This window comes from Pelodiscus sinensis, chromosome 28 (assembly GCF_052426305.1).
Source record: "Pelodiscus sinensis isolate ZL-2025 chromosome 28, ASM5242630v1, whole genome shotgun sequence".
NCBI classification, from domain to species: domain Eukaryota; kingdom Metazoa; phylum Chordata; order Testudines; family Trionychidae; genus Pelodiscus; species Pelodiscus sinensis.
Genome location: NC_143079.1, coordinates 3810625 through 3837253, shown reverse-complemented (window position 1 = coordinate 3837253; position 26629 = coordinate 3810625). Strand labels below are relative to the sequence as shown.

The 26629-nt window shown below is 42.2% G+C and overlaps 1 protein-coding gene across 1 annotated transcript in view; it reads left to right on the top strand.

Annotated features, from left to right (window-relative positions):
* UNC5D (unc-5 netrin receptor D) overlaps window positions 1-26629 on the top strand; it is a 364515-nt gene that overhangs the window by 283004 nt on the left and 54882 nt on the right. Inside the window, exons 11-13 of the mRNA XM_089773737.1 lie at window positions 6534-6719; window positions 12224-12601; window positions 19715-19799. Of these exons, the coding sequence (XP_089629863.1) occupies window positions 6534-6719; window positions 12224-12601; window positions 19715-19799 (649 nt within the window). The remainder of the gene's footprint in view (window positions 1-6533; window positions 6720-12223; window positions 12602-19714; window positions 19800-26629) is intronic.

Genomic DNA, 26629 nt, shown 5'->3' with positions numbered 1-26629 from the left:
CTAGTGCAGAGTAGAGCGGCAGAATGACTTCACGAGTTTTGCTTACAACACACCTGTTGATACAACCTAGAATCATATTTGCTTTTTTTGCAGCAGCATCACACTGTTGACTCATATTCAACTTGTGGTCCACTATGACCCCTAGATCCCTTTCCGCCATGCTCCTTCTTAGACAGTCGCTTCCCATCTTGTATGTATGGAACTGATTGTTCCTTCCTAAGTGGAGCACTTTGCATTTCTCTTTATTAAACTTCATCCTGTTTACCTCTGACCATTTCTCTAACTTGCTAAGGTCATTTTGAATTATGTCCCTATACTCCAAAGAAGTTGCAACCCCACCCAGTTTGGTATCATCTGCAAACTTAATAAGCGTACTCTCTATCCCAATATCTACATCATTGATGAAGATATTGAACAGTACGGGTCCCAAAACAGACCCTTGCGGAACTCCACTTGTTATCCCTTTCCAGCAGGATTTAGCACTGTTAACAACAACTCTCTGACTACGGTTATCCCGCCAATTATTCACCCACCTTATCGTGGCCCTATCTAAGTTATATTTGCCTAGTTTATCAATAAGAATATCATGCGAGACCGTATCAAATGCCTTACTAAAGTCTAAGTATATGACATCCACCGCTTCTCCCTTATCCAGTGCTTTTTTTGTGACGGTATAGCCGTCACCTATTTTTCCAGTACACAGTAAATGAATGGGATTTCCCCCCGCACGTACCAGCACCTGCCTTCCTTGCACCGCTCGTCTCGTGACGGAAGCCTGCTTGGGATGCGAGGAGGTTTTTTTTTCTGGCTCCCAGTGTGGCGTTTCGGCTTTTAAAGAGGCCACATTTCAGGCCTCTTTTTTTTTTTTTTTTTGCTCAACAGCTTGTCCGGGTTTCTTTGCTCAACGAGCTAGAGCCTGGAGTAACGGCACCTTTTTTCTTACAAAAAAGCACTGCATGTATCACTCCGGGGTGTAAATATCACATCTCTGGCTTACCCAATGTACCAATTGTCCACAAAAGTTAAGTCAGGAATAGAGTATCTGAGTAAATTCTCTAACAACAAAGATTGCTTGTTTGGGGCTACATAAATGAGAAGAAATTGAAATGTTGATTTGTAGACTTCCTTCCCTGTACCCTTCTATTAGAGATTGAAACAGAGGCATGTAGGTTACTATTGTATTTAATGGCGAGGATTCAAGCGATCTGGATTCAGTTCCAGTTTCTGCCAATGTGTGACATTGACCAAGTCACATGATCCCTTCCTTGCCTCAGTTCCCGATCTGTACAACTGGTATTGTTGGTATTGTCTATTTGTATTTTTAGGGAAGAGATTGTCTTTGACTATATTTATGTGCATCACTATCATATTGGTCAGGGGAAGGTGCTGTTAATGACTGGAGACTACAAGCACTAACATAATTCATTAAAAAATGGGCTCATAATGCCATTGTGCATTTTCTAGTATAATGAACTTTACAAAAATGATGTGAGCAGGACTTGAAACATTTTTCATTGTACTTCTGTCCAAAGTTTGGACACATCATGGGACACAACTGGATACATGCCTAAGAACATATGTAATAATTACAGTGGTTTGCAAGTATTGACTATTCCATGTCAGGTACCACCATTAGATTTATCTTCCATTTCTTGTTCTGTATGAGAACTGCCAACAAATGCTAATGTCTCCAGTCATGCTGTGAAAGAAAGTACCACCCTCATGGGATAATCTCAGCACATTTGATAACATAATATGGGGGAGGGAGAGAGAGGATTTCTGTTCATGTGGAAGGAAAAATATAATAGAAATAAAAGATTCAAATGTCATTAAGTTACCATATGCTCATTATAAAATTATTTCCAGCTATTTTTAAACATTATGTGGGATTGGGTTTGATTTCACCCGAAACCGAAAACAAAACAAATCATTGAGTTGACACCTGACTTTTTTTTTTAACTGTATATCAAACTGTGTCTCAGAATGGTCTAATTGGGATCTCTGACTCAGATTAATGATTATTTTCTTTGTAAAATACAAATCCGTTACGAAGGGATCATGACCTCAAGGATAACTAAAGTCATCCTTGTTTTGCATCATTTCATATTTCTTTCCCCATCTGTTTTTAAGCATCCCTATAGGTGGCCTATTCTTAGTCATAGAGCTATTCTTCTCCATCCCTGTCAATAAAATATTATGCAGAGCATAAGAAGCAGAGCAAAGATGTGGAGCTGTATTTCCAGAAGTGTTTTTTTTATTTCTTTCATCATTTTTTTTAGAAACCAGGAGTTCCTGAAATATCCCTTTCCCCCCTTTGCTACCATCTAATATGAAAATATACATGCTCTGTCTGTTTCCTGTTCCACAGTTGATTATAAAACATGGGGGAGGATCACAAACATATTTTTGCTGGTTTGTTGCCAAAATTTGAAAGCGATGGAAATTTGCATCACAAAACTTTGAAACTTGAAACATTTTCATTAGTTGTAGCTAGGTAAAAAATGACAAAAAAAGGTTGATAGCATTTTTTTTCTGGACATTATTTCAACTAACCCACAATTCAAATATATAAAAATTGTGACATTCTAAAAACGTTAACCGGGACAGGTGATGTATCCAGTTACACATGAGTTTTATTTCTCATGCAGCTATTTGGAAAAGGAACATTTATCCCCTCAAAAATATTAAACCTATACAAAAATATGTTTACAAATAAAAATGGCTTTTTGACTAAACATATATTTTTTTTAAAAATCTAGTACCGATTTTAACGTCTCCCTCCACACACTAAATAAAGTGTAGACAAGAATAATGTAACTATCTATTATTTATGTTCCTTTTTAAAAATTGATGGCACAGGCTAAACATTATAAGATTGTACCATGAGATTGCTCTAAATGGTGATTCAGATTCTGACTCGGCCAACATAGCCAATTTTGAAATAGCATGGAAAAATCCAAGTCTAAAACTTAATGAGAGAAATATGATCAACATCAAAGATCAGTCCAAGAGAAGATGCACTGAACTCCGAGACCTTTAGCAAATCACTAGAGAATGAACCTACTCAGAAGTCATTCATTTTTAATTCCTTCAGTGTGTCCTGGTAATCTTTAGGAGCTACAACTCTGAATTCAACTCAACTCCACAATGGGAGCTGAGATTTAGGCTACGTCTTCACTTCCCAGAAGATCGACGCTATGGTGATTGATCTTCCAGCATTTGATTTAGCAGATCTAGTAAAGGCCAGCTAAATTGAATGCTGAGGATGCCCCTGGCAATTCCAGAACTTCTGCTCCTTACAAGGAGTAAGGGAAGTCAACAGGACCATCGACTTCCCACTGTGAGGCTGCCAAAGCTTGGCTTAAAGTATGTCAACTTCAGCTATGTTTTTTACATAGCTGGAATTTCATACCTTAAGCTGACCTCAGCTCTAGTGTGGACCTGGTCATACTGTTCCCTCACATCTGTCAGCAACGGGCATTGGTGGACCTCTTTTGAAGACCACCCTACTCACTAGAAGAGGCACTCTAGAAGATACTACCCCAAGCCCTGTGCCAACAGAAATTAGGGACCAAAAAAACCTTACTTTCCACAAATTTGTGGTGCAGAGTTATGATTCAGTTAGCTGGAAATGATGACTTAAAAGTAGACGGTTGAAGATTACCTTCCTGAATAACTTCATATATTTTCAATATAATGTCATAGCCTACATCTCCTTTGCCACCACAATCTGCACGTGGATGTTCTACCTCAATGCAAGGGGCATTAATTCATTTAAGTCAAACAAAGGTGGCCACGATGGAAATACAGTAAATGAAAGATCGTCAGGACATTAAAAGCTACACAGACCCTGTATTTTTTTAAAATTTCTTGTTATAATGTTTGTTTCCTTAATACATCATTTTGTATTTACTCTGTCCCTTGTGGAACTAGATATTAAAAGTCCCAGAGACTACTAGTGACCCAGGGTAGGGGAAATCCCTTCATAAAGCCGATCTTCCTGGACCACGTGTTTGAAATCTGTAGGGGCATATCCCCTTTAAACTCAAGTACAGGAGTATACGCTTGTTGGAGACTTTCCATCCCTGTGATAGAGTAGCCTCTGCAAACATAAGGCTTTCTTCTGGGGAAGAATTGGCAGTCACTCTGATTAGCCCCGAAAGTCTCTATTTCCTAAGTAAGCAATGCAATCCAAGGAGAAATGGTTTAAGATAAATGGTGATTCTGTGAGTAGAGTTTGCTTTGCACTTGGCTTGGATGTCATAAAAGACAGGTCAATGTACCTTTTTTTTAAAAAAAAAAACTGCTGTTTGCTTCTATTCTACAGCTCCCTTTAAATTAGGTGTCTCTCAGTGTTGCATTTGGCAGAGTAGCTGGTGTACATTACTAGCACGTGGAGTGTTCGACATTTTAGTTTACTGACTAAGTGGTAAACCAGAAAAAAAAGCAACTTCTTTTACAAATGAGGTCCCTGCTCACAATTTCTCAACACATGCCACCAGCATCCTTCTGTCCTTTTTCTCTTAAAATTATCGGGCCATCTGGTTCTGACATACAGTCTGGTGTTTGAGGATGAAATTTCCACCTGTGCAGAGCGCGCAGCACAAAATAATGCAGCAGATAAACTGAGAGATGGAGAATTCAGTGATGGAAGGCCATCTACTGGGTTTTCACACAATGTTGCATTCTTCCTCTATACTGTGACATTGCTTCACAATTTATTCTCTGTTTAATGCTGAGTTATTGAAATCGTATGCTCTGAATTTCCGATTCATTCTTATTTGCACTATGATTTGTTTTCTTTTTTAATAGTACACTTTCTTCCCGTCAGTATTTGTTAATGTGACTCCCATATTGTGAGATGGTAAAAACTTCACAGAATAAATACATGACCATTTCTTTCTCTAAAGCGGAGTTCAGCGTGAGGGGAATTGTCTAAGGACCCACAGTGACTTGCCAAATAATTGAATTTCACGGTTCTGTGTCCCAGGTCCCACCCTGTCACTCAAAGTGGGTCCAGATATCTTTGTTATACAGTATTGCAAGCCACATCTCTGCTACCTTCACCTGCTTCCAAAGTTTTAAAACTTCAAAAACTTGGTCGTAGGTGAGTATTGACAAGGATGATGAGCCCTGGTTGATTTCATAGATGTCATTAATGGCTGAAGGCGCTTCCAGCAATCCAAGATGATAGCTTAGATCCCATTGTCCCAGTAGGATGCCACCAAACTCTGTAGGCTAGCTGAATTCTTAGCTTGTTGTGTGTTTTGAGAGGGGAGGAAAGTAAAGAAATCTTTACTTCATTAATCACCCCATCAAGTTTGCTCCTTCCTGGATGAGCTGCAGAGCTCAACCCCCAAACCTGTGCATGCCTGGAGACCAGCGAGAGCCAGCACCGATCCCTCGCTGTAATTGTGTGAGAGTATCCTCTTTACTCTTAACTCGTCTACCCGTCTGAAGCTCTTTACTAAGGGGATGCAATGCAGCCCTTAATCTCCACTTGGTGGAAATAGGGGATGATGCTAGTCACTCCTACTGTTCCCACCCTCCCCCTCAAATCTATGGCATAAGCTAGGATGAGATTTTCACCCAATCTGCTCCAGGACCTCCAAAGGCTGAACCCACTGTGGTAAGCAAAAGTCACACACATTGGAATTGACTTTTTTACCCTGACTTGGGTCTACCACCTTCTTCCAAGTTCTCTTGTGTCCTCGTAGGCAGTTTCAAAAGCTGATTGCTTCTCTTGGCTTAAACAGACTTTCCCCTTGAGGGGAATCCTGTCTTACACGGGGACAAGAGGTGCAAAAGTACCAGGTTCAAAATGGATTCTAGTACCAGGTGGTATGGTCCCATGTCTTCCTAAGGCCAACTATTAGATGACGTGCCAGGCATTGCCTAAAAATCCTTGATGTTCCAGTGGTCTCCTGTTTTTCTTTTAAATGTCTTTCCCCATTTGTTAAATAATCCGGGGCTTTGTCTACACTGCAGGGTTTTTGCGCAAGAAGCCTTTTGCGTAAGAGTTTTTTGCACAAAAAGTTCTCACGCAAAAACGCATCCAGACCTCAAAGCGCATCACAAAAACGATGTGCTTTTACGCAAGAGAGTGTCCACACTGCATGGACACTCTTGCGCAAGAACGCTCTGATGGTCATTCAGAGCACCTGTGCTTTTTCCAATAGGGGTTTCTTACACAAAAACCCCTCCGGAGTGTCCACACCTGAGAGGAATAACTCTACTGCAAAAGCCCTCTGTTCTGTCGATTTACTTGCAAAAAAAATGCACTGGAGGTGTGGGTGTTCTGCTGGTTTTTATGCCAAAGCCTTGTAGTGTAGACATACGGATGGTTTATGAGAGCATAGAAGAAGGTGAGACATTCAACAAACACCCCTGTGCTCTGAGCCCCAAATGATGCAGCTTCAATGTTCCCCCCCACTTCCCAAACGCTCGCCCGAAACGAATTCACTTGTTGGTAGTTTCTGGGGCAGAAGCGGCGGGCGTGCTGCTAACCCGGTGCCTGCGTTCTCTCCTTGCAGATATCGAAAACGCCAGTGACATTGCCTTGTACTCCGGCCTGGGGGCTGCCGTCATCGCGGTGGCTGTGCTGGTCGTCGGCATCACACTCTACAGGCGCAGCCAGAGCGAGTACGGCGTGGATGTAATCGATTCCTCTGCGCTGACAGGAGGCTTTCAGACCTTTAATTTTAAAACAGTCCGGCAAGGTGAGTGTTGAGATTTCATTAGCTTCCTGCACAGCTGCAACTGAGAGAGAGCAGGCAGCAAGTAGCCATTGCTGGAGGTGGAACTGGCTTGTGTAGGGCCAGGTGTGTGGAATTTCGTATGCTTTTCCCTGCCTCCACCACCGATTTCTGCATAAATTCAGACAAGTGACTCATCTCTGCTTGCCTCCACTTATCCCTTGGTGTGTGCTATAGCAGCAGTGAGTATCACATTAGCTTTTCCTACTGCATTGACATCTAATCCATGCTGAAATCAATAGTATCAAGTAAATTCCTACTCCGTTCCTACTACTTTGGTTTTGTTTCCCAACTGAGGCTGGTTAAATCTTTCATTAGCTGCATTCCTAATCAGGGTACATCTAGACTGCTCATGAGTTTCGAAAGAAAATATGCAAATTCGGCATGAATTTGCATATCTTCTTCCGATCCCATTTTCCGAAGAGTTTTTTCAGGGAAAAAAAAGCAGTCTAGACGCAGTTCTTTCCCAAAAAAACCACCCTTTTTTGAAGGAAACCTTCTTCCTCCAAAAATGAGGTGTGCAGGGTTCTTTTGAAAAAAAGGGGGTTCCGAAGGAATGGCGTCTAAACTGCTTTTTCAAAAAACGCTTTTGAAAAAGCGATTGGAAGAAGATATGCAAATTAGTGCTGAATTTGCATATCTCCTTTCGAAAGAAGAACGTAGTCTAGCTGTATTAAATGAAACTACTCGTTTTCAAGCATTTATGTTACACTGTTGAATGCTGATTTCTTTATTCTAAGATATTTAGAATACCCCAAGGCGTACAACTGTGAAAATATATTTATTTGGGAGAGGTTGTAAAATTTAGAAAGTCACTGAAAAGATTTTACAAGATATCAATCAAGCCCCAAGTTAAGACTCAGTCTGTTTTCTGGGCTATTTCTTTGGACAAAAAAGAGATTTTGAAGTAAAGCGGTGATCATTATAAAAACTTGTATTTCTTTGATTCGGGACCAGTATTCTAAAGTAGGGGCTGGCCTTGCTGTGGGTGGATGGAGGTGTGGATGTGGTGTGAAATTGACCCATGTTTTTCTCTGTGGGAAAGTGAACTGTTACAGTTGGTGGCTGTGTGGCATGTGTACACACATTCCAAAAGAGACATGCTTGGCAGAGCATAAATAAAAACAACTTTGGGATGCAGAGGAATTTGACTGATTTACTTGGAAGTTCAAGCTGCCTTTGAAGAGCAGTGTATAATTTTCATTCTGTCTTTTTCATAGTGTCTGAGATGAGTTTATTTCTTTTGGAAACAAATTACTGAAAAAATCTTGTTTGGGGTTTTATGTGGGCGATTTTGGTTTGGCTTGAATGTTGCACGGACATCTCTGGCAGAGGCACATAAAAATGCTACACGGACAATTTCTTTTATATTAGGAGACCATTCTGTTCCAGTTACTTTGGATGGTTTTTGGAGTTTTTCAAATGAATAACTGCAAACAAACAAACATAAAGCCCCAAATCAGTCTGAGCATTGCACAGGTTATTCTAAGCCCCACTCCTCATCCGTATCTATAAATTGCTATTGAAAATATTTTAGCCTCACATTTAAGTGCTTTGGTGCTTCAGATTTTATGGCTTAGAGCCAATACCCATTGATCTCAGTGGAAGTCTTTCCATTATCTTCAGTGGCCCTGGGATCTAACTCTTAAAGCCACCGATACATATAGAATCATAGAATACTAGGACTGGAAGGGACCTTGAGAGGTCATCGAGTCCAGTCCCCTGCCCTCATGGCAGGACCAAACACTGTATAGACCACCCCTGATAGACATTTATCTAACCTACTCTTAAATATCTCCAGAGATGGAGATTCCACAACCTCCCTGGGCAATTTATTCTAGTGTTTGACCACCCTGACAGTTAGGAACTTTTTCCGAACTTCCAACCTAAACCTCCCTTGCTGCAGTTTAAGCCCTTTGCTTCTTGTTCTATCCTCAGAGGCCAAGATGAACAAGTTTTCTCCCTCCTCCTTATGACACCCTTTTAGATACCTGAAAACTGCTCTCAATCTTCCCCCCTCAATCTTCTCTTTTCTAAATTAAACAAACCCAATTCTTTCAGCCTTCCTTCATAGGTCAAAATCATTTTCTAATTTGTTGTGTTCATTCATAGGCTAATTACAGCTTCAGAATGGCACACAGTTAGAAGTGAGATTCAAATAGTCAAATAATGAGCACAATATAAAAAGTTAGACAGAAACACAACTAGAGCCTATAGAATCCTCCCTCAAACACTGCAAAAAACCCCAGAAAATATCTGGGGTTTTTTTTCTCCTCCTCAGTGTGTCTCTTACAAATTGTTTTGGTGGAATTGGTTGTCATAAATGTTTAAGCTTGGAACCAAAGAAAAGACTGAGAGGGGACATGAGAGCAGTTTTCAAGTATCTAAAAGGGTGTCACAAGGGGGAGGGAGAAAAATTGTTCTCATTGGCCTCTGAGGATAGAACAAGAAGCAATGGGCTTAAATTGCCGCAAGGGAGGTTTAGGCTGGATTGTAGAAAAAACTTCCTGTCAGGGTGGTTAAACACTGAAATAAATTGCCTGGGGAGATTGTGGAATCTCCATCTCTGGAGATACTCAAGAACAGATTAGATAGACATCTATCAGGGATGGTTTAGATGGTGCTTCGTCCTGCCGTGAGGGCAGGGGACTGGACCCGATGACCTTGCAAGGTCACTTCCAGGTCTAGTGTTCTAGGATTCTAGTTTAGAATAATCTCTTTTTAAGAATCCCTAATCCATTTAGAAGGGAGGAGACTACTTCTTCCGGCATTAGCATGCTGGAGGTTAGCAGTAGGATGGTTTTAAGGACATTATGCTTGGAGAAGCTTACACGTTTGTATCTAATCTAGCTGTCAGGTTTAATTGAGGAATGGCGCAACTTGCTTAATTGCCCTCTTCTGTGCAGGAAAGAGCGGGTGTGGCGAAGAATTCTTTTTACATTAGAAACTAATCATTATGAATTGTCAGTTGTATGCAAACATCTAAAAACACTCACTTTGTTTAATACCATCTGAGCTGGAGAAAATATAGTAAGAATCACTGCTAATGTGTTATCCTGACTATGTCATCATTTTAAAAAGAACCACCAAAAATCCAGGTCTTTGGAATGACATCCCCATTTTTTAAGATGCTGAGAGCCGCACAGAAAGACTTAAAAATTATACTTATTGTCATCTAAAGAGAAAGCGTACCCACGAGAGCATCTGTTTAGAAATATGCATTAGAGCCGTCATTACCCACAATGAGTATGCAGCTGAGATGTCTGTTGCCTTATTTATCAATGGTGCTAGAGAAAACATTCAGTGGATGTTAGAACATTTGTCTGCAGTTCGAAGCTTTGGTAGCAGATGAGACGCAGATCTGTTGACCCAAGCGTGAAATGAACGGATCTGCTGGTATGAGGCCTTCTGAGTGATCCAAATTGAACCCTTTTTGAGAGGGATGATTGATGTTTGCTGGCCAACTTGAGAGACACATTAAAAACGGCCTGATTCTCCAAAGGTGCGTAGGCTCAGAACGCTTTCGGAAAATTCAGAGGCTTTTAAAATGGCTCAAGTTGAGACCCTTTTGGAAATGTAGACCTTACAGACAGAACTGAGTGACAGAGGAGGGCTGGCTGGACATAAATAGGTTGCTGCATTGCTGAAGCACAAATCCCGCAGTGGACTTTGTCCCAGCAGATCTGAGGCACCTGTAAATATTCATTCGACGAGTGGGCTCGGGAGATCTGCCTAGGCGGAGCTCATTGCAAGAGGAGGAATTAGATTGGAAACTATTCTGCTTTAATATTTGTGGAGCCAAACAGAATAATTTTCCAGCATCTGCTCTGATTTTATTCTTTGTTGTATCACCTGGGTTGCTTTTACGAGTAACTGCAAACAGAAGAGGCAGACACATTATCTCCTAAGTGCAGTTTTTCCACCGCCAAGCTATGTGGTGGATGCATTACAACGAATGCATCGTTTTTCCTAATAGAATGCAAATAGTTTTTCCTAATATCCAAACACCACATAAGAGCCCAGCGCCCAACATATAGTGAATGTAGAGCTGACACTGCTGTTTTCTAGACGGGCCACTGAATTAGTACCAGAAAGGAACCTATATTTTGGGCTACAGTGAATAACAAGAGAATTTGTGTGATAGCCTTTGCAAAGAGTGGGATTTTCAAAAGCACATTCCTGACTTACAGACACAAGCCCAGATGAATGTCACTAAAGTGCTTGTGAAAATCCCAGTTAATGTGATTTGCCAAGATCAGGCAGTGAACTAGATCCAAAACCAGGAATAGAATTTAGGACTCCTAACACCCACGGCCCTAATTTAATCTCCGGGCCCCGCGGCCACAGGGTAAGATTCACTGTCAAATGGGAAGTTGGTTGAGCACATAGGTGTGGAAACTGGGCTGCAGGGGGTGTTGCACCAAGCCCGGGATTTTGGTGTCTTGGACGCATGCCCCTGCTGCCCAGGATCCTGGCCGCTAGATCTGCTGTTCCCCGGGAGCTCTGCTTCTGGCCCTGGGTCCCACTCAGCTGCCGTCCCCATGCAAAGGGTCTCGGTGGCTGGCTTTCGGTTCTGCTCACCTGTTGGTTCTGCTACCAGGCCTCATATGCAGAGTCCTTCCCAGCTGCTGGCCCCTACTCTAAGGGGAGAACATAAGAATGGCCAGGCTGGGTCAGACCAAAGGTCCATCTAGCCCAGTGTCCTGTCTGCCCACAGTGGCCAAAGCCAGGTGTCCCAGAGGGAGGGAACAGAACAGGGAATCATCAAATGATCCCTCCCCTGTCGCCCATTCCCAGCCTCTGAAAAATAGAGGCCAGGGACACCATTCCTACCCATCCTGGCTAATAGCCATTGATGGACCTAACCTTCATGAATGTATCTACTTCATTTTTGAACCCTGTTAAAGTTCTAGCCTTCACGACATCCTCTGGCAAGGAGTTCCACAGGTTAACTGTGCCCTGCATGAAGAAAAACTTCCTTTGGTTTGTTTTTAACCTGCTGTCTGTTAATTTTGTATGGTGACCCCTAGTTATGTGATGGGAGTAAGTCAATAACTTTTCCTGATTCATTTTCTCCAAACCTGTCATATTATATAGACCTCTGTACTATCTCCCTTTTGTCTCCTCTTTTCTAAACTGAAAAGTCCCCATCTTTTTAATCTCGCTTCATATGGGATCCATTCCAAACCCCTCATCATTTTTGTTGCCCTTTTTCTGAACCTCAGGAAGGTGAGGGGCATGGAGAGAGGTAAGGGTGGGGTGCAGCTCTACACCCCCACTCCAAAAATAGTTCCCATGCTACTGGCTGACCAGACACATGCCAATGAGGATTTCCCTTTCCCTCTGCTCGTTTTCCATTACTCAAACGAAATCCTGGATAGGCATTGTTCTGGGCATCACTGTGTGCAAAACACTTTCCCTTGCATGTGAAATGGTAACTGAATGCCCAATCATTTTCTTTTCCCCAGGTAACTCCCTGCTTCTGAACTCATCCATGCAACCCGACCTGACCGTGAGCAGAACTTACAGCGGACCCATCTGCCTGCAAGACCCCCTGGACAAGGAGCTCATGACAGAATCCTCTCTCTTTAACCCCTTGTCAGACATCAAGGTCAAAGTTCAGAGTTCGTTCATGGTTTCGCTGGGGGTGACTGAGCGGGCTGAATATCACGGAAAGGCTCATTCTGGAACATTCCCCCATGGGAACAACAGAGGCTTCACCACAATACATGCCAGGAACAAGACCACATACATACAGAATCTGTCGTCTCTGTCGACAAGAAGTGAGCTGAGGACGACGGGCATTTTTGGCCACTTGGGTGGCCGCTTAGGGATGCCCAACACAGGTAGGTCAATCAAGAAAGATGGGACCTAACCCAAAACAACGCCTTTTGCTTTACAGCATTTCATGGTGTAGAGAAGAGAGGAGCTCGTTGACAGAGAAATGGGAAAACTACAGGAATCTTCTTCACCCGGCATAGTTGATCGTATCCGATTGTCTAGGAAGATTACAGCCAGGGCGAAATTCAGAGATGGGTGTTTATTCCACATTGATGATTGGGCATTGCCTCTAAGCCATCACAATCATAGAACACTAGAACTAAAAGGGACCTTAAGTGATCATCAAGTTCAGTTCCCTGCCCTCATCGCAGGACCAAGCACCATCTAGATCTTCACTGATAGATGTCTGTCTAACCGGCTGTTAAATATCTCCAGTGATGGAGATTCCACAACCCCCTTAGGCAATTACAGTTCACTCCAGTGCATTACCACCCTGAGAGTTTGTCACTTTTAAATATAGTGAAATATTTAGAGAATCATAGAACACTAGAACTAGAAGGGACCACTTGAGATCATCAAGTCTAGTCCCCTGCCCTCACGGAAGGACCAAGCATCATCTAAATCAGTGGTGCTCAACCTTTTAAAATTTGCAACTCCCAGCCCTGGGAAAATTTTGGTTCAGCAAAAGAAAAAAAGGGGGAGGGAATTTTTTTTTGAGCACAAGAAAAATAAAAATGAACAAAGGCGCTGGGAATGTTTTTTTGCGGCTCCTTCAATTTAAAGTGCCAGTCCACTCCCCTGCCACTCCCCCATGCCGCGTGTACGTCAGGCGCCAAGCTGGGAAAACAAAATGCCAGCTGGTCCAGTGCTGCGACACCCCCTGGAAGATAGCCGTGAATCCTTAGGGGGGGTTGCGACCCATGGGTTGTGCACCGCTGATCTAGATCATCCCTGATAGATGTTTGTCTCACTGGCTCTTAAATATCTCCAGTGATGGAGATTCCACAACCTCCCCAGGCAATTTATTCCAGTGTTTAACTAACCTGATAGATAGGAAGTGTTTCCTAATGTCCAACCTAAACCTCCCTTGTTGCAGTTTAAGCCCATTGTTTCTTGTCCTGTCCTCAGAGATTAAGGAGAATAATTTTCCCCCTCTTCCTTGTAACACCCTTTTAGGTACTTGAAAACTGCTATCATGTCCCCTCTCAGTCTTTTCTTTTCCAGACTAAATGAACCCAGTTCCTTCAGTCTTCTCTCATAGGTGATCAAGAGTACGTCTACACTGCGGCGCTATTTCGGGGAACTTCTGGTATCCCGAAATAGCTATTCCGCATCTTGACAGTACGTCCATTATTTCAAAATAATGGACGTACTATTCTGAAGTCCCTGTAAACCTCATTCTATGAGGAGTAAGGGACATTTTGGAATAGTGGATTATTTCAAAATTCGGAGCTGTATAGACAGTGCCAAATGACAAAATAAGTTATTTCGAAATATACTTGAAATAAGCTACGCAATTTGCTTAGTTCAAATTGAGTGGCTTATTTCGAGCTAAGGGTGCAGTGTAGACACACTCCAACATTTTCTCCTAACTATGAAACCTATGCCAATCTAGAAGACTCACATTTTCTTACTGGGTTCCTGATGCCAATACACCGCTCCCCTGAAGAGCTCCTTGAGTAACCAGGGTCTTAGATTCTCCTTTCCATTTTATCTGTCACAGGCTATTTATATCAATGACTGACTCCATGAACATTGATGGATATTAAGGTGGTGCTACCAAATAATCTGTGACAATGAGAGATGGCTGAGAAGAGTCACTGTTTAGAGTGAAAATTGCTCTGTTGGCCCACCAAGCTTGTTTGTTTGGGGATTTTCTCAGGGGGTGGTGGTGGTTGTCCTTCTCACATCGGTTTGTTCTGAGAGGACATTTCCATAGTGAATGATTTCCGAGCTAACTGCCAGTACTGCACTGAGCATGACAATGTTTCTTGAAATGGAGGAGCTAAATTTGCATCGCTAAGGGCACGTATACACTGCACACTTATTTTGAAACAAACTATTCTAGAAGAAATACTCCGAAATAGCTTATTTCAAAATAGCATGTCTACACTACAGGGAAGCCACAAAATTAATCCAAGATGGGTTTCCCTAATGTGTACGCGCTACCTCAGTTTAGAGCCCCAGGAGGCACTGGGGAGTAAATACTTTGAGTGGCCATAGGGAGAGGTATTTTGAAATAGCACCAGTGGAGCGTCCACATTACAGCTATTTTGAAATACATTTCTCTTTCAGAATAGGCATTATTCCTCATGGAACGAGGTTTGCAGAAGTTGGAATAAGACATCCGTTATTCTGAATTTGTTTCAAAATAACGGAATTTCTGTGTAGATGCTCGCATTGTTATTTTGAAATAATATCTGTTATTTCGAAATAACTATGCTGTGTAGATGCACGCTAAGAGATGATATTTCAGGAAAAAAAACCCTTTTTTGAAAAAAGCGCAAAACCCTCCTTTTTTAAAAGGAGGGCGGGTTTTTTTTTTAAGAAGGGTTTTTTTTTCCAAAAAAACCACAGCCAGACTACTTTCACTTTCAAAAGATCCTCTTTTGAAAATGAGATTGGAAGAAGATATGTAAATCCCATGGGATATTGCATATCTTCTTTCGAAAATTCTATGAAGTCTAGACATAGCTGAAATGAGAATCAAAGGATATTCAGTTTGCCTTTCTGCAACATAGCTACACTGGGTCAGGGCCTCCATGTGGTGCTGGCTGCACCTTTTGGTGTTCATATTTTATGTTGTAAAATGGAGTGTCAGCTGGCGGTACTAGCAGTTCTAATTGGGCACCTCTTGGATACCAGGGATCCTTGAGTTAAGATTCACTTTAGACTCTGTTTGATTTCACTTGACAACTTTTGTTCTGTGCATCCAGGTCTGTCTCTTATTGCTTGTTTGACTGAAATGCCATTTATAGCCTTCCCTTTCATAATTCATTGCCACTTTCACACACACAAGAAAAGCCTCAAAACCATCATGTGTATTTCGAAGAGATTGATAGTCATCTGTCATTGGAAGGGATAATATTGAGCACACAGCAATCTGTGATGTATAAAAGGAATTTGTATCTCTATGCAGGTTTAGTTTGTTCAGGAATGGACATTACAAGGAGATCAAGTCAGTGTAGCTATTCAGAAAGGTGATGGGCAAAGGAATTATTAAGCATCAGATGATTTTAAATTATGTGCTTCCCACAAAGCAAATACATTCAAGGTGTGTTTGGTATATGCAATGTAATTTTTTTCCCTCTCTACTGTGAGTCTGCAATAAAATCTTGCAAACAGTTGCAAATCACAATAGAATCTCAGGCTATGTCAACACTGCAGAGCTTTTCTGGGATACCTCTGTTATTCCTGCAAAGCTATGCCACATCCAAGGAACGCATCCGCTTTTTCGGAACAATTTCAGGAAATCCTCTTCCAGAAAAAAAAGTGGAAAAAGGGATGCAAATTGCAGTTCACAATTTGCATATCTTTTTCCGACTTTTCTTTGCCATCTAGACATGGCTTCCATGTTTTACTGTTTATCTGAAGGTGGGCAAGGCTGACACACTGCAAAAATCTGGAAACTATTCTTTCTTTCTTCATGTATGTTGGCTTAACAAGAGTGTCACTCCATTATGGTTTCAATGGAGTAAGTTCTGATTTACATCATTGTAAGTAGGAGGAGCAACAAAAAATTACCTGCAATGGCTGTGGTGCATAAGCATTAAATGAAATGAAATGAAATGAAAAAAAAAATCTCTGTAAATCCAGTTTGCTTTGTAGGTGTTCTCTCCATTATGAGATATTCCTGATGAAAAGAACAAGCAGTTGCAATTTAAAGAAACATGTGAAATTCACTGGACAGGGTAACATTGGGAAAAGGTGCTCAAGGAAAAGTTAAATCGTATTTGAGCTTTGCAAACCATAAGGACCTTTACCGGTGACAAGATTCATAACATTAACAGATCCTTAGGTGGAGAATGTGGGGCAAAGATGAATGCACAGTTTAGGAAAGAGGAGACTAAGGGGAGATACGAGGTCTGTAAAATCATGACTGGCATGGAAAAAGTGAAGTAGGAAAAGTTATTTACTTGTTCCCACAACGTCAGAACTAGGGGGTCACCAAATGAAATTAATAGGTAGCAGGTTTAAAACAAACAAAGGGAAGTATTTCTTCATGCAGCGCGCAGTCAACCTGTGGAACTCCTTGCCGGAGGATGCTGTGAAGGCCAGGACTTTAAAAGGGTTTAAAAAAAGAGCTAGATACATTCCTGGAGGTAGGTCCATCAATGGCTATTAGCCAGGATGGGTAGGAATGGAGTCCCTTGCTGCTGTTTGTTAGAGGCTGGGAATGGATGACAGGGGAGGTATCACTTGATGATTCCCTGTTCTGTTCATTCCTTCTGGGGCATCTGGTATTGGCCACTGTCAGCAGACAAAATACTGGGCTAGATGGGCCTTTGGTCTGACCCAGTGTGGCCATTCTTTTGTTCACAGATAATTATTTTTTTTAAAGTGTTAACTCTGCCAGCTTTTTGAGATCTAGCAAAGCTCAGTTTAAAGGTTGTCAGTCAGGTGTGCATTTTTATGCAAAAAAAGTGTTAAATAGAGAACTCGGAGCAGGTTGTTTCTTTGTCAGATCAAATAAAAGCTGCCAGGTAGCAGCTGTTCCCCAACTGTTGGAGAGCCATGTCACAAAACCAGAAACTTTGTCTAATGTCTTGACACTCTGGGGCCTAGGAAATCTGCCATTTTTTACCTCCTAATGGGGAGCGTCTTTCTTGATGGCACAGATAGTCCACTGCATTCAGTCCCTGTGTTCCGATTCCTACGCTTGCTCTTGTGGTTTGAAACGTGGGAGCAGACCTTTGATTGAGGTGAAGCTGTGATCATTTTTTTTGACCAGAAGTCCCTGTTGTCCAGTGTGATTCACTCTGAGATGAGGCAGAGATCTTTAACTGCTTCATACCATGGAAATTTCAAAGGCACGGGAATCACCCAACCACTGCCTACTTTCACTGGGAATTAGCTGCCTAAACTGCATTTGCTGCCTTTGATAATCCACCTCCTTCAACATTTGTGGGTTTTCTCAACATCCCCAAAGAACTAATTTCTCCCTCTCCCATTCTAATGGAAGCCCTAAATCTCAAAGTGTGTGCCTACAACAATAAAGAACGAGCTATACTTGGGGGATTATCACACACAAGGTGTCTAACCAATGTAATGACGGCCGTGCCTCTCTAGTATTGATATTAAGACCTAGTTAATAATGAATCTCATTGCCAGAGGGCTCTGAGCGTGGGTTTTTTTTTAACATGCCGCATTCTTAGCAGTAGTGAAAGAGACTAATGATAACCAGCATGTTACTGAATCATGTTCGTAAATTGGAAGAACAAATAACTTATTTTCTAATGAGTCTCGGGCTGCGCAGCTGTACCGCAGCTCTCTGGCTTACAAGAGTGCAGCTCACACATCAGTAATGTTATTAAAAGGATGCTGTCTCTCCCTTGAAATTATGATCAGCAACTTGTATGCTTTGCCACTCTCACATTGGTTCTTCTGATGAAAGACAGGGTGAGAGCTTCATTATCTGAAGGGGAGGAAGAAACCCCGAGGTTTTATTTTTGCAAAGGATCTTTTTGTCATGCCTAACCAGTTCATTTCTTATCATAAACACGAAAATGCATTAAAAAGCACTGTGCTCCGTGGGCTAGCGATGTAAAAGATTTACTTCAAAGCCATTGCTACAGAGAGAGAGAAGAAAGCTCAGGAACGCCACATGAACTGTGGGACTGGACTGGGATGAGCTTTGAACTTTTTGGTGGACTAGGAAAAAGCTACTGAGGATTTTAAATTGAGAATCTTTCTGACCATACATGGTATCCTCTGACCATACATGGTAGTATCTGACCATACATGGTAGTATCTGACCATACATGGTATGGTTTTCAAGACAAAAGCAATGAAAGAAGTCAATTTCCTAAGAAGCTAGATGGCTCTGAGGATTTTTAATGGGTCACAGATTCTTCCGCCTTTGTGTACTGCAGTGGCATTCACACCCAGTTCAAAAGTGGCTGGAAAGTTGCAGTGGTTTTATGTCATGTCCTCGCTAGGAAATTTGTTTGAGGACCACCCTCACGGCTGGAACTAGACAGAACTTTTGTTGTCAGTTTCAGCGGTATTGTAGAATCATAGAACACTAAACTGGAAGAAACCTTCAGAGATCCTCAAGTCCAGTCCCCTGCCCTCACGGCAGGACCAAGCACTGTCTAGCTCATCCCTGATAAGTGTCTATCTAACCTGCTCTTCAATATCTCCAGTGATGGAGATTCCACAACCTCCCTAGGCAATTTATTCCAGCACTTAACCACCCTGACAGGTAGGAAGCTTTTCCTAATGTCCAACCTACATCTCCCCCACTTCAACTTAAACCCTTAGCAAAGGGGTTAAGAAGTGTACAAGCCCATCAGTTTCCATGAAGGAGTCTCTCCTTGGCAGGTGGCATTAATATCAGAGTGGGCAAGACGTCTTTCTCGACCTAGGTGTGAAGAGAGGACTTCAGTCATCAAACCCATGCATCCTACATCTTTCACTGGTGCAAAAATACCCCCAAGTCTGCTCTTTCAAAAACCAACAACAGGGGCAGTGAGGACCTGATCCCAATAATGGTCTTTGGGAAATATTGGCATGCGAACAAATAAGCAGAGCATTTTATTAAGATGTAATTCCATAATTTGATAATGGCTCACCCTAAAAGGGTGTTACAAGGAACAGGGAGAAAAACTGTTCTCCTTGGCTTCTGGTGATAGGACAAGCAGCAATGGGCTTCAACCGCAGCAAGGGAGGTTTAGATTGGACATTAGGAAAAACTTCCTACCTGTCAGGGTTAAACACTAGAATAAATTGCCCAGAGAGGTTGTGGAATCTCCATCACCAGAGATATTTAACAGCAGGTTAGATAGAAGAGATGATGTGGATGGTGCTTGTTCCTGCCGTGAGGGCAGGAGACTGGACTTCATGACCTCTTGAGGTCACTTTATGATTCTATGAGGTTTATCTTTATGTCCAGAGTATTTGCAGAAGCTTTGGATTGGGAAAGTCCATCAATAACCTCTAAACTTGTTCTGTTGTAGGAGTCAGTTTGCTGATACCACCTGGCGCTATCCCAGAAGAGAGCTCATGGGAAATCTATCTCAGCCTCAGCCAAGGGGAATCCAGGTGAGAAACCAAAAAAAATCACAAGGCAATTCCATCCCAAATATGTAATCCCAGCAAATACATTTCTAGGAGCCATCATGCTAATTACTGAACTATGCGGGCCTCATTCCACCCTTCTTTACCCTGGTATAGGAATGACTTGGACACACAGTAGTAGAATCAGGCACATTGTGTGCTACCATTCTGCAAACACATCCAGATATGAGAACTCTGCTGAAGGCCGGGATAACTCAGGAGGCATGGGTTTCTAGTAAGGAATCTTGTATTTCTAGTTCAGGGCTGGCCAACCTGCAGCTTGCAAGCCGCATGTGGCTCTTCCCCCGCCCCCCAAATTGCAGCTCGCGATACCTCCCCCGTGGCTCGCAAAGCCACTCCTGCTCCCCTAAAATCGTCCCTCTGGCCCCTGGTTCCCTGTGCTCACCATCTGGCGCGACGAAGCAAAATGGCACCGACAAGATGCTGCTGGCCAATGGGAGCCCGATGTGGTCAAAAAGCCACCTGGCGTTTTGTTTAAAGGGGCAGTGTCTTTTTTTGTTGTTTTGTTCAACCAAACCTGGCTGGGGCTGGGGTTTTTTGTTGTTGTTGTTGCTCGGCAACTTTTTTCCCTTGGCCCTTAGCTCTATATCCCCAACTATTGTGGCTCTTTGCCTTTGGTTGTCAGTCAAGGCCCTAGTGCATAGACCATCCAGTTCCTAAGTGATACCTAACTCTGCGCTAGCAGCCAATCAGAGTCCACTCCCTTTGCTGGCTGGCTGTTATTACAGACTCTCACTGTCCCAGCAAGAACTCAGTAGGCTATGGGAGCAGAATGGCCCTTTCAATCATTAGAAGCATGGTTCTTCTATGTTGCATTTGGCAGGGTGCTGAAGAGGGTGTTTAAAGTGTTTTCCTCCTACGTTGTTTCTGTTTTATGGATAAATAAAGAAGTTCGTTCTCCCAGGCTTTCAATCCAGCACCATTACATTCACTTTAAGGAATTAGAAATGAGCAAAGCTGTTAACGAGGCGTTTGGTAAGTTCAGGCAGCTGTTCTTTGTGCAGTTGTCTCTAATGCGCTGCCATTATCTCTGCCACATAAAATGTACCTAGCTGTTTTTTTGGGCCGTTCCATAAACTAGGTGGCCATTAGACAAGGGAAAGGGAAGTCTGAATTTTGCTATCAGGCCATGTCTTCACTAAACAAAAGATTGATGCTCCCAGGATTGCTCTTCCGGAGTTTGACTTAGCAAGCCTAGTTAAGACTCACTAAATCGAACTGAGAGGGTGCCCCCACCGGTGGCTGGTACTCCTGATTCTGAGGAGGAAAGGAAGCCAATGGGAGCATTTGCTTCCATCAGCCTCCCGCTGTGGGAACGCCGGGAACCTCAAAACAAGGTACATCGACTCCAGCTACATAATTAACATAGCTGCAATTGCGTATCTTGATTCAGTCTTCCCCTTTGGTGTTGACCTGGCCTCGGTTATGCCAGGAGCAAGTGAGAGTAACTCCACCAGTTTCAATATAATCTCCATCAGAGTGAAAGAAGAATTTGACCATTTCTTCAGATAAGGTTTTTTTCCTCTTTTTGTTATGAAGAAAAACAGTCAGAGAAACAGATGGTTTTAACAGATTTTGATAGCTGTTCTCATAAAAGGGATTTTCTGGTTCCCAGTGGCTTTAATTTCTCACACAACATGGTTATAAAGAATCAAAAGTGCTATACCAGTCCCTTGTTTTCCAGAGCCTGATGGATTTTGCTGATGAGCAGTGCTAAGTCTGGCACAAGCTATTGTATAGGGTCTGCTAAGTTCTCTGGAAGTTTTGTTCTCAAATTCCAGGAGACTCAGTGGAGTTACAAATTGAAATTTTAGAGGAGAGTTTAGTGACTGAAGTGAGTACACTTAGGGCATAGTTACATAGCAGGACTAGAGCCGAAATAAGCTTTGCAACTTGAGCAATGTCAATTGCGTAGCTCACGTCAAAATATCTTATTTCAGCTTTTGGTGCTGTCTACACATTAGGAAGTCCAAGGAAGAGTGCTCTTTTTCTGACTTCCCTTATTCCTTGTACAATGAGAATTACAGGAGTTGGGGTAAGAAGTCCTTCAGCTCGCCGTTATTTCGACATTGGCAAAATAATTGCTTGTGATGTAGACACGGACTATGTTATTTCGGACTAACGCTAGTTAGTCCGAAATAACACTGCTGTGTAGACATATCCTTTGGGTAAGTCTAAACTACACCTCTCTTTCAACAGAGAGATGTAGATTAGGCACATCATAATTGCTAATGAAGTGGGGATTTAAATATCCCATGCTTCATTAGCATAAACATGGCCGCCACTTTTTTTCAAAACGGAGCTTTTTTGAAAAAAAGTCACAGTCTAGATGCGAATGTTTCGAAAATACAACCCTTTTTCGAAAGATTCTGTAAACCTCATTTTTTAAACCTCAGATTTACAGGATCTTTTGAAAAAGGGTTGTATTTTCGAAAGATCCATGTCTAGCAGCGGCCATGTTTATGCTAATGAAGCGTGGGATAATTAAATCCCCGCTTCATTACCAGTCTCGACAGAAAGGAGTAGACAGAGAGATGTAGTACAGACATAGCCTATTCAATACTTGTACCGTATTGCTATCATGCTCATACACGAATTTTAGGGGATGCAAGATTGAAGTGGGTCGGATCCCAGATGTACCTCTCACTGGTCGCTAATTGTCACACAGTAATCCTTCATGTTTAGAGCTGAAATTTCATCTCTCTCAAATGCAAACACATGGGAAAGAAAAGAGTATTAGTCTGTTAGGAACCCAGTTTTCAGTGTGGGTGATGCTTATTCCAAGTCAAATCATTCTACTGCTGCATTATATTTCGTACGTGCTTCCTTTTGGGTTCTTGTCCCTAAGTTGAGTCTCAGCAGGGTAATTCTGAAACAAAAGACAGGACTATGTAGCACTTTAAAGACTAACAAGATGGTTTATTAGGTGATGAGCTTTCGTGGGCCAGACCCACTTCCTCAGATCAAATAGTGGAAGAAAATTGTCACAATCGTATATACCAAAGGATACACTTAAAAAAATGAACACACATGAAAAGGACAAATCAAATTTCAGAACAGAAGGGGGATGGGGGAGGGAGGTAAATGTCTGTAAGCTAATGTGTTCATTTTTTTAATTGTATCCTTTGGTATATATGGTTGTGACAATTTTCTTCCACTATTTGATCTGAGAAAGTGGGTCTTGCCCACGAATGCTCAACACCTAATAAACCATCTTATTAGTTTTTAAAGTGCTACATAGTCCAGTTTTTTGTTTCAGCTACACCAGACTAACACGGCTACATTTCTATCACAGGGTAATTCTGTGATGCAAAGGGTGTTGGCAGACCATAGGAATGGCTCTATTCCTAGAGAGCTTGGAGAACCCAGGTTGAAACATGCCAACGTTCATTAGTTAAAGCATCTCCGCGAGGCAGATGAATTTGGATGCATTCAGCCGACGGACACGTCACGTGGGAAAGATAAGACCAAAACATCCCAAGTGTGTCTGTTAATTTTGGCTGTGTAGCTCGAGGCATGTAGGATATGCAGGTACACGGCATGTCAGGATTGAGATGTTTCCGAGTAGGTACCCAGAATGATGTTCACGGGAGGAGGCCAGGTATCTGGGGAGCCCACCGCCGGGCCTCAGGGGTGCAGCCTTGACAGGGTCTGGGGTTCAGTCCTGAGGGTGGGGTGGTAGGAGCACATCCTGCCATGTCTGGTGGCAGGGGCCAGGAGCCGTGGCCAGTATGTGTGTGAGGGGGGGGGGGCGGGGGGAGTTGTGGCTGAGGGGCTCAGTGAACTCCCAGCCTGCCGCGGCTTCCGGACTCCGTAGCTGCCCTTCCTCTTTCCCCAAGCACCCTCCGCTCCATCCCTATTCAATCAATGCCAGCCCTTCTTCGGCCAGCTGAGTGAAGCCCTGTAACTGGAGGCAACTGGCATTGACGTCCCCTGGTCCGGCAGATTCCCTAGTATGGGACCAGTCAGGTCCCAAGGGTGCCTGGACCAAGGAGGTCCAACCTGTGTTCCCATTTGAGTGTATCTAACATGCACATGAGAAACTGGCACATCAGGGAGTTGTTTTCTTCCCCTTCTGCTGTGCTTATTGACTTGGAGTTGCACTCGCTTCCTGGGTAAATATAACCTGTCACTTTGTTTCCCTGTGATGTATTTACTCAAGACAGTTTGTCACAAGCACTGTGGTTCCTATAAACTACTTGATATCTGCATTTCTCAACTAAGCAGCCTGGGTCTTGTCTTATTAAATAATTTTAAGAGTAAAGATAAAATTCAGTCAGCCCAGGGCAGTCAAAATCTTAATTTCCGCTTTTTGTTCCTACTACTAAGCCCAGTGTATGTGTCGTTTAAGGGTTTGTTTGCACTCCCGTGGAGTACAAGTTGCCTTTTTTCTCTTGCTGTTTACACTCAGATTCTTTATCTTGTGATCCTAACAAATCTCTGCCTAAGTAGTATCAGCACAGTGCTGGGCTGTGAGTTCTCCAAGGAATTATAGGAACAGTGTTGGCAGTTTAGATTTTTTTTTGACCCCTCGGTCAAGTTAGGCATCATTTTCCTCTCTGAATTCGGATAGGTCTCCGTTCTGCGTCTATACTGCGCAGCTTTTAGCGACAAGGCTGTGTCGACCCAGTCTGGTTACTAAAAGTCAGCTTCTCACCAAAGGATCAATGCCCACAAAACAGATATTAGACAGGATCACAGAGAAAAAACAGTTTCTTGCCATTTCAACCAGAAAGGACATTGCCTCAATGACTTAATTACCTGCATCCTGCTTCAAAAGCCTTTTAAAACTGCACTTGAAAAGGAATCCTCTGAACCGTTATTCATGCTAAAATTCGACACTTTGCGCGGGGGTCTTAACAAAGACTCTAGTTATCTTACCCATTACAAAGATAGCTTCCCCAATTATCACCTCTAATATCATTAGCTCACAGACATTTACCTCTTCCCCCCCCTCGCCCCCCGCATCACCCTTCTGTTCTGAAATTTGATTTATCCTTTTCATATGTATTCTTTTTTTTTTAATTGTATCCTTTAGTGTATATGGTTGTGACTATTTTCTTCCACTATTTGATCTGAGGAAGTGGGTCTGGCTCACGAAAGCTCATCATCTAATAAACCATCTTGTTAGTCTTTAAAGTGCTACATAGTCCTGTATTTTGCTTCTGTGGATGTTGTTTTTTGTCACTTTTGCAGACAAAATATTTCCATTCCAATGACTGGGTTTTACATTGCTGTCCAGAGAAAATATTGCAAAAAAGAAGTCCTGTAAAAACTCCTTGCCTATAGAGTAAATATGTTGTTATATTGGCTTAGATAGCTACATAATTCAGTGAATTTTAAAGGGAAAATACCTACAAAGTTCTGTGTTTTTCTCTTGGTTTTCAAAGTATAGAGATTTTTTTCCCCAAAAACTTGTTATGAAACCTTCTTCTGCTTTTCTCTGATAGCCGAACTCCTTTGTGAGAACTTTTATATTCCGTCCCCATCTGCTGCCATAGTATTCTGATCATTTTCACTGAAAGATTAAGATACGTGAAGGGAAGGAGGGGGAAAAAAAGCAGCTGTTTTATCTGCAAGGATTCTGCAGAAGTGAATGAAAATGGGTTAATTAAATACAAGTAGCAAATTTTGCCTGCTGTTTTATTTTTGTGGATAGAAACAAGGGTGGTGAACCAAACGAGAAAATTACCATAGGGAGATTTTTTTAATGAAATCCTATAAAATGAAACAGCGGCAAACATTGATTTATTTTTCTATTATAATACATGCAATATTTCCTTTCCAAATAACGGAGACCACATTGGTACATTTTTCAGTGCCTTAGCTTTTTTGGAATAAAACAGACTTGCTTAGCAGCAGCAATATCCCGTACTGACATGCTGGAAAACTGGCTCACTTTTATTGCCCCTGGGTTTTTTGGTTCCCCATGGTAGAGGGAGCTATAATCTCGGCATAGTTAACAGGCAGGAATATTTCTAAACTACCTTTCCTCCCAAATCATTTCACTGGCCCAGCTTAAATAATGGATTCAAGGAGAAGGGTTTTCCTTACTCATGTTCTGCTCTGTGGGATCCTTAAAGACACAAGAGTAGTTCTTGTAAAGTTTCATCCACCCTCCCCGGGTTTCAGATACGGCAGTCGCATTTTATATAAATATCCACGCATTGTGCAGCGGCAGTCAAAAAAGCAAATAGAGTGTTAGGAGTCATTAAAAGAGGGATAGAGAATAAGGCAGAAAATATCTTATTGCCTCTATATAAAACCATGGGATATCCACATCTTGAATACTGAGTACAGATGTGGTCGCCTCATCTTAAAAAAGATATGTTGGCATAGGAAAAGGTTCAGAAAAGAGCAACAAAAAATGATGAGGGGTTTGGAACGGTCCCATATGAGACAGCTTCCACCCCAAGTTACAGAGGCTTAAGGGCCCTCCAGATTTGGGTCAGAGGTTTTGCTGTGTGGACAGCAGAGGGAAAGGGGAGTTACAGTTAAAATCTAGGTAAGAACCTAATTTCACAGTGCAGGGTGGAAAGAACATTGGAAATAATGAACCTGTTCTCCTATCCTTTGCCTGTCTTGTCTGTTCAGACTTTAACGTTTTTTGGGGGTAGGGACTACCTCCTACTGGGACTTGGGGTCCTTGCAGTATAGAGGTACAGTCACAGGTAGCTATTCTTGGCAGTAATGCAATAGAAACAGTAAACTGTCTACATTCAGTATCAAAAGACTGACTGATGTAGGCTCCTTGTTTTTCCATACGAAGAAATCGCACATACTTAATAGATCAG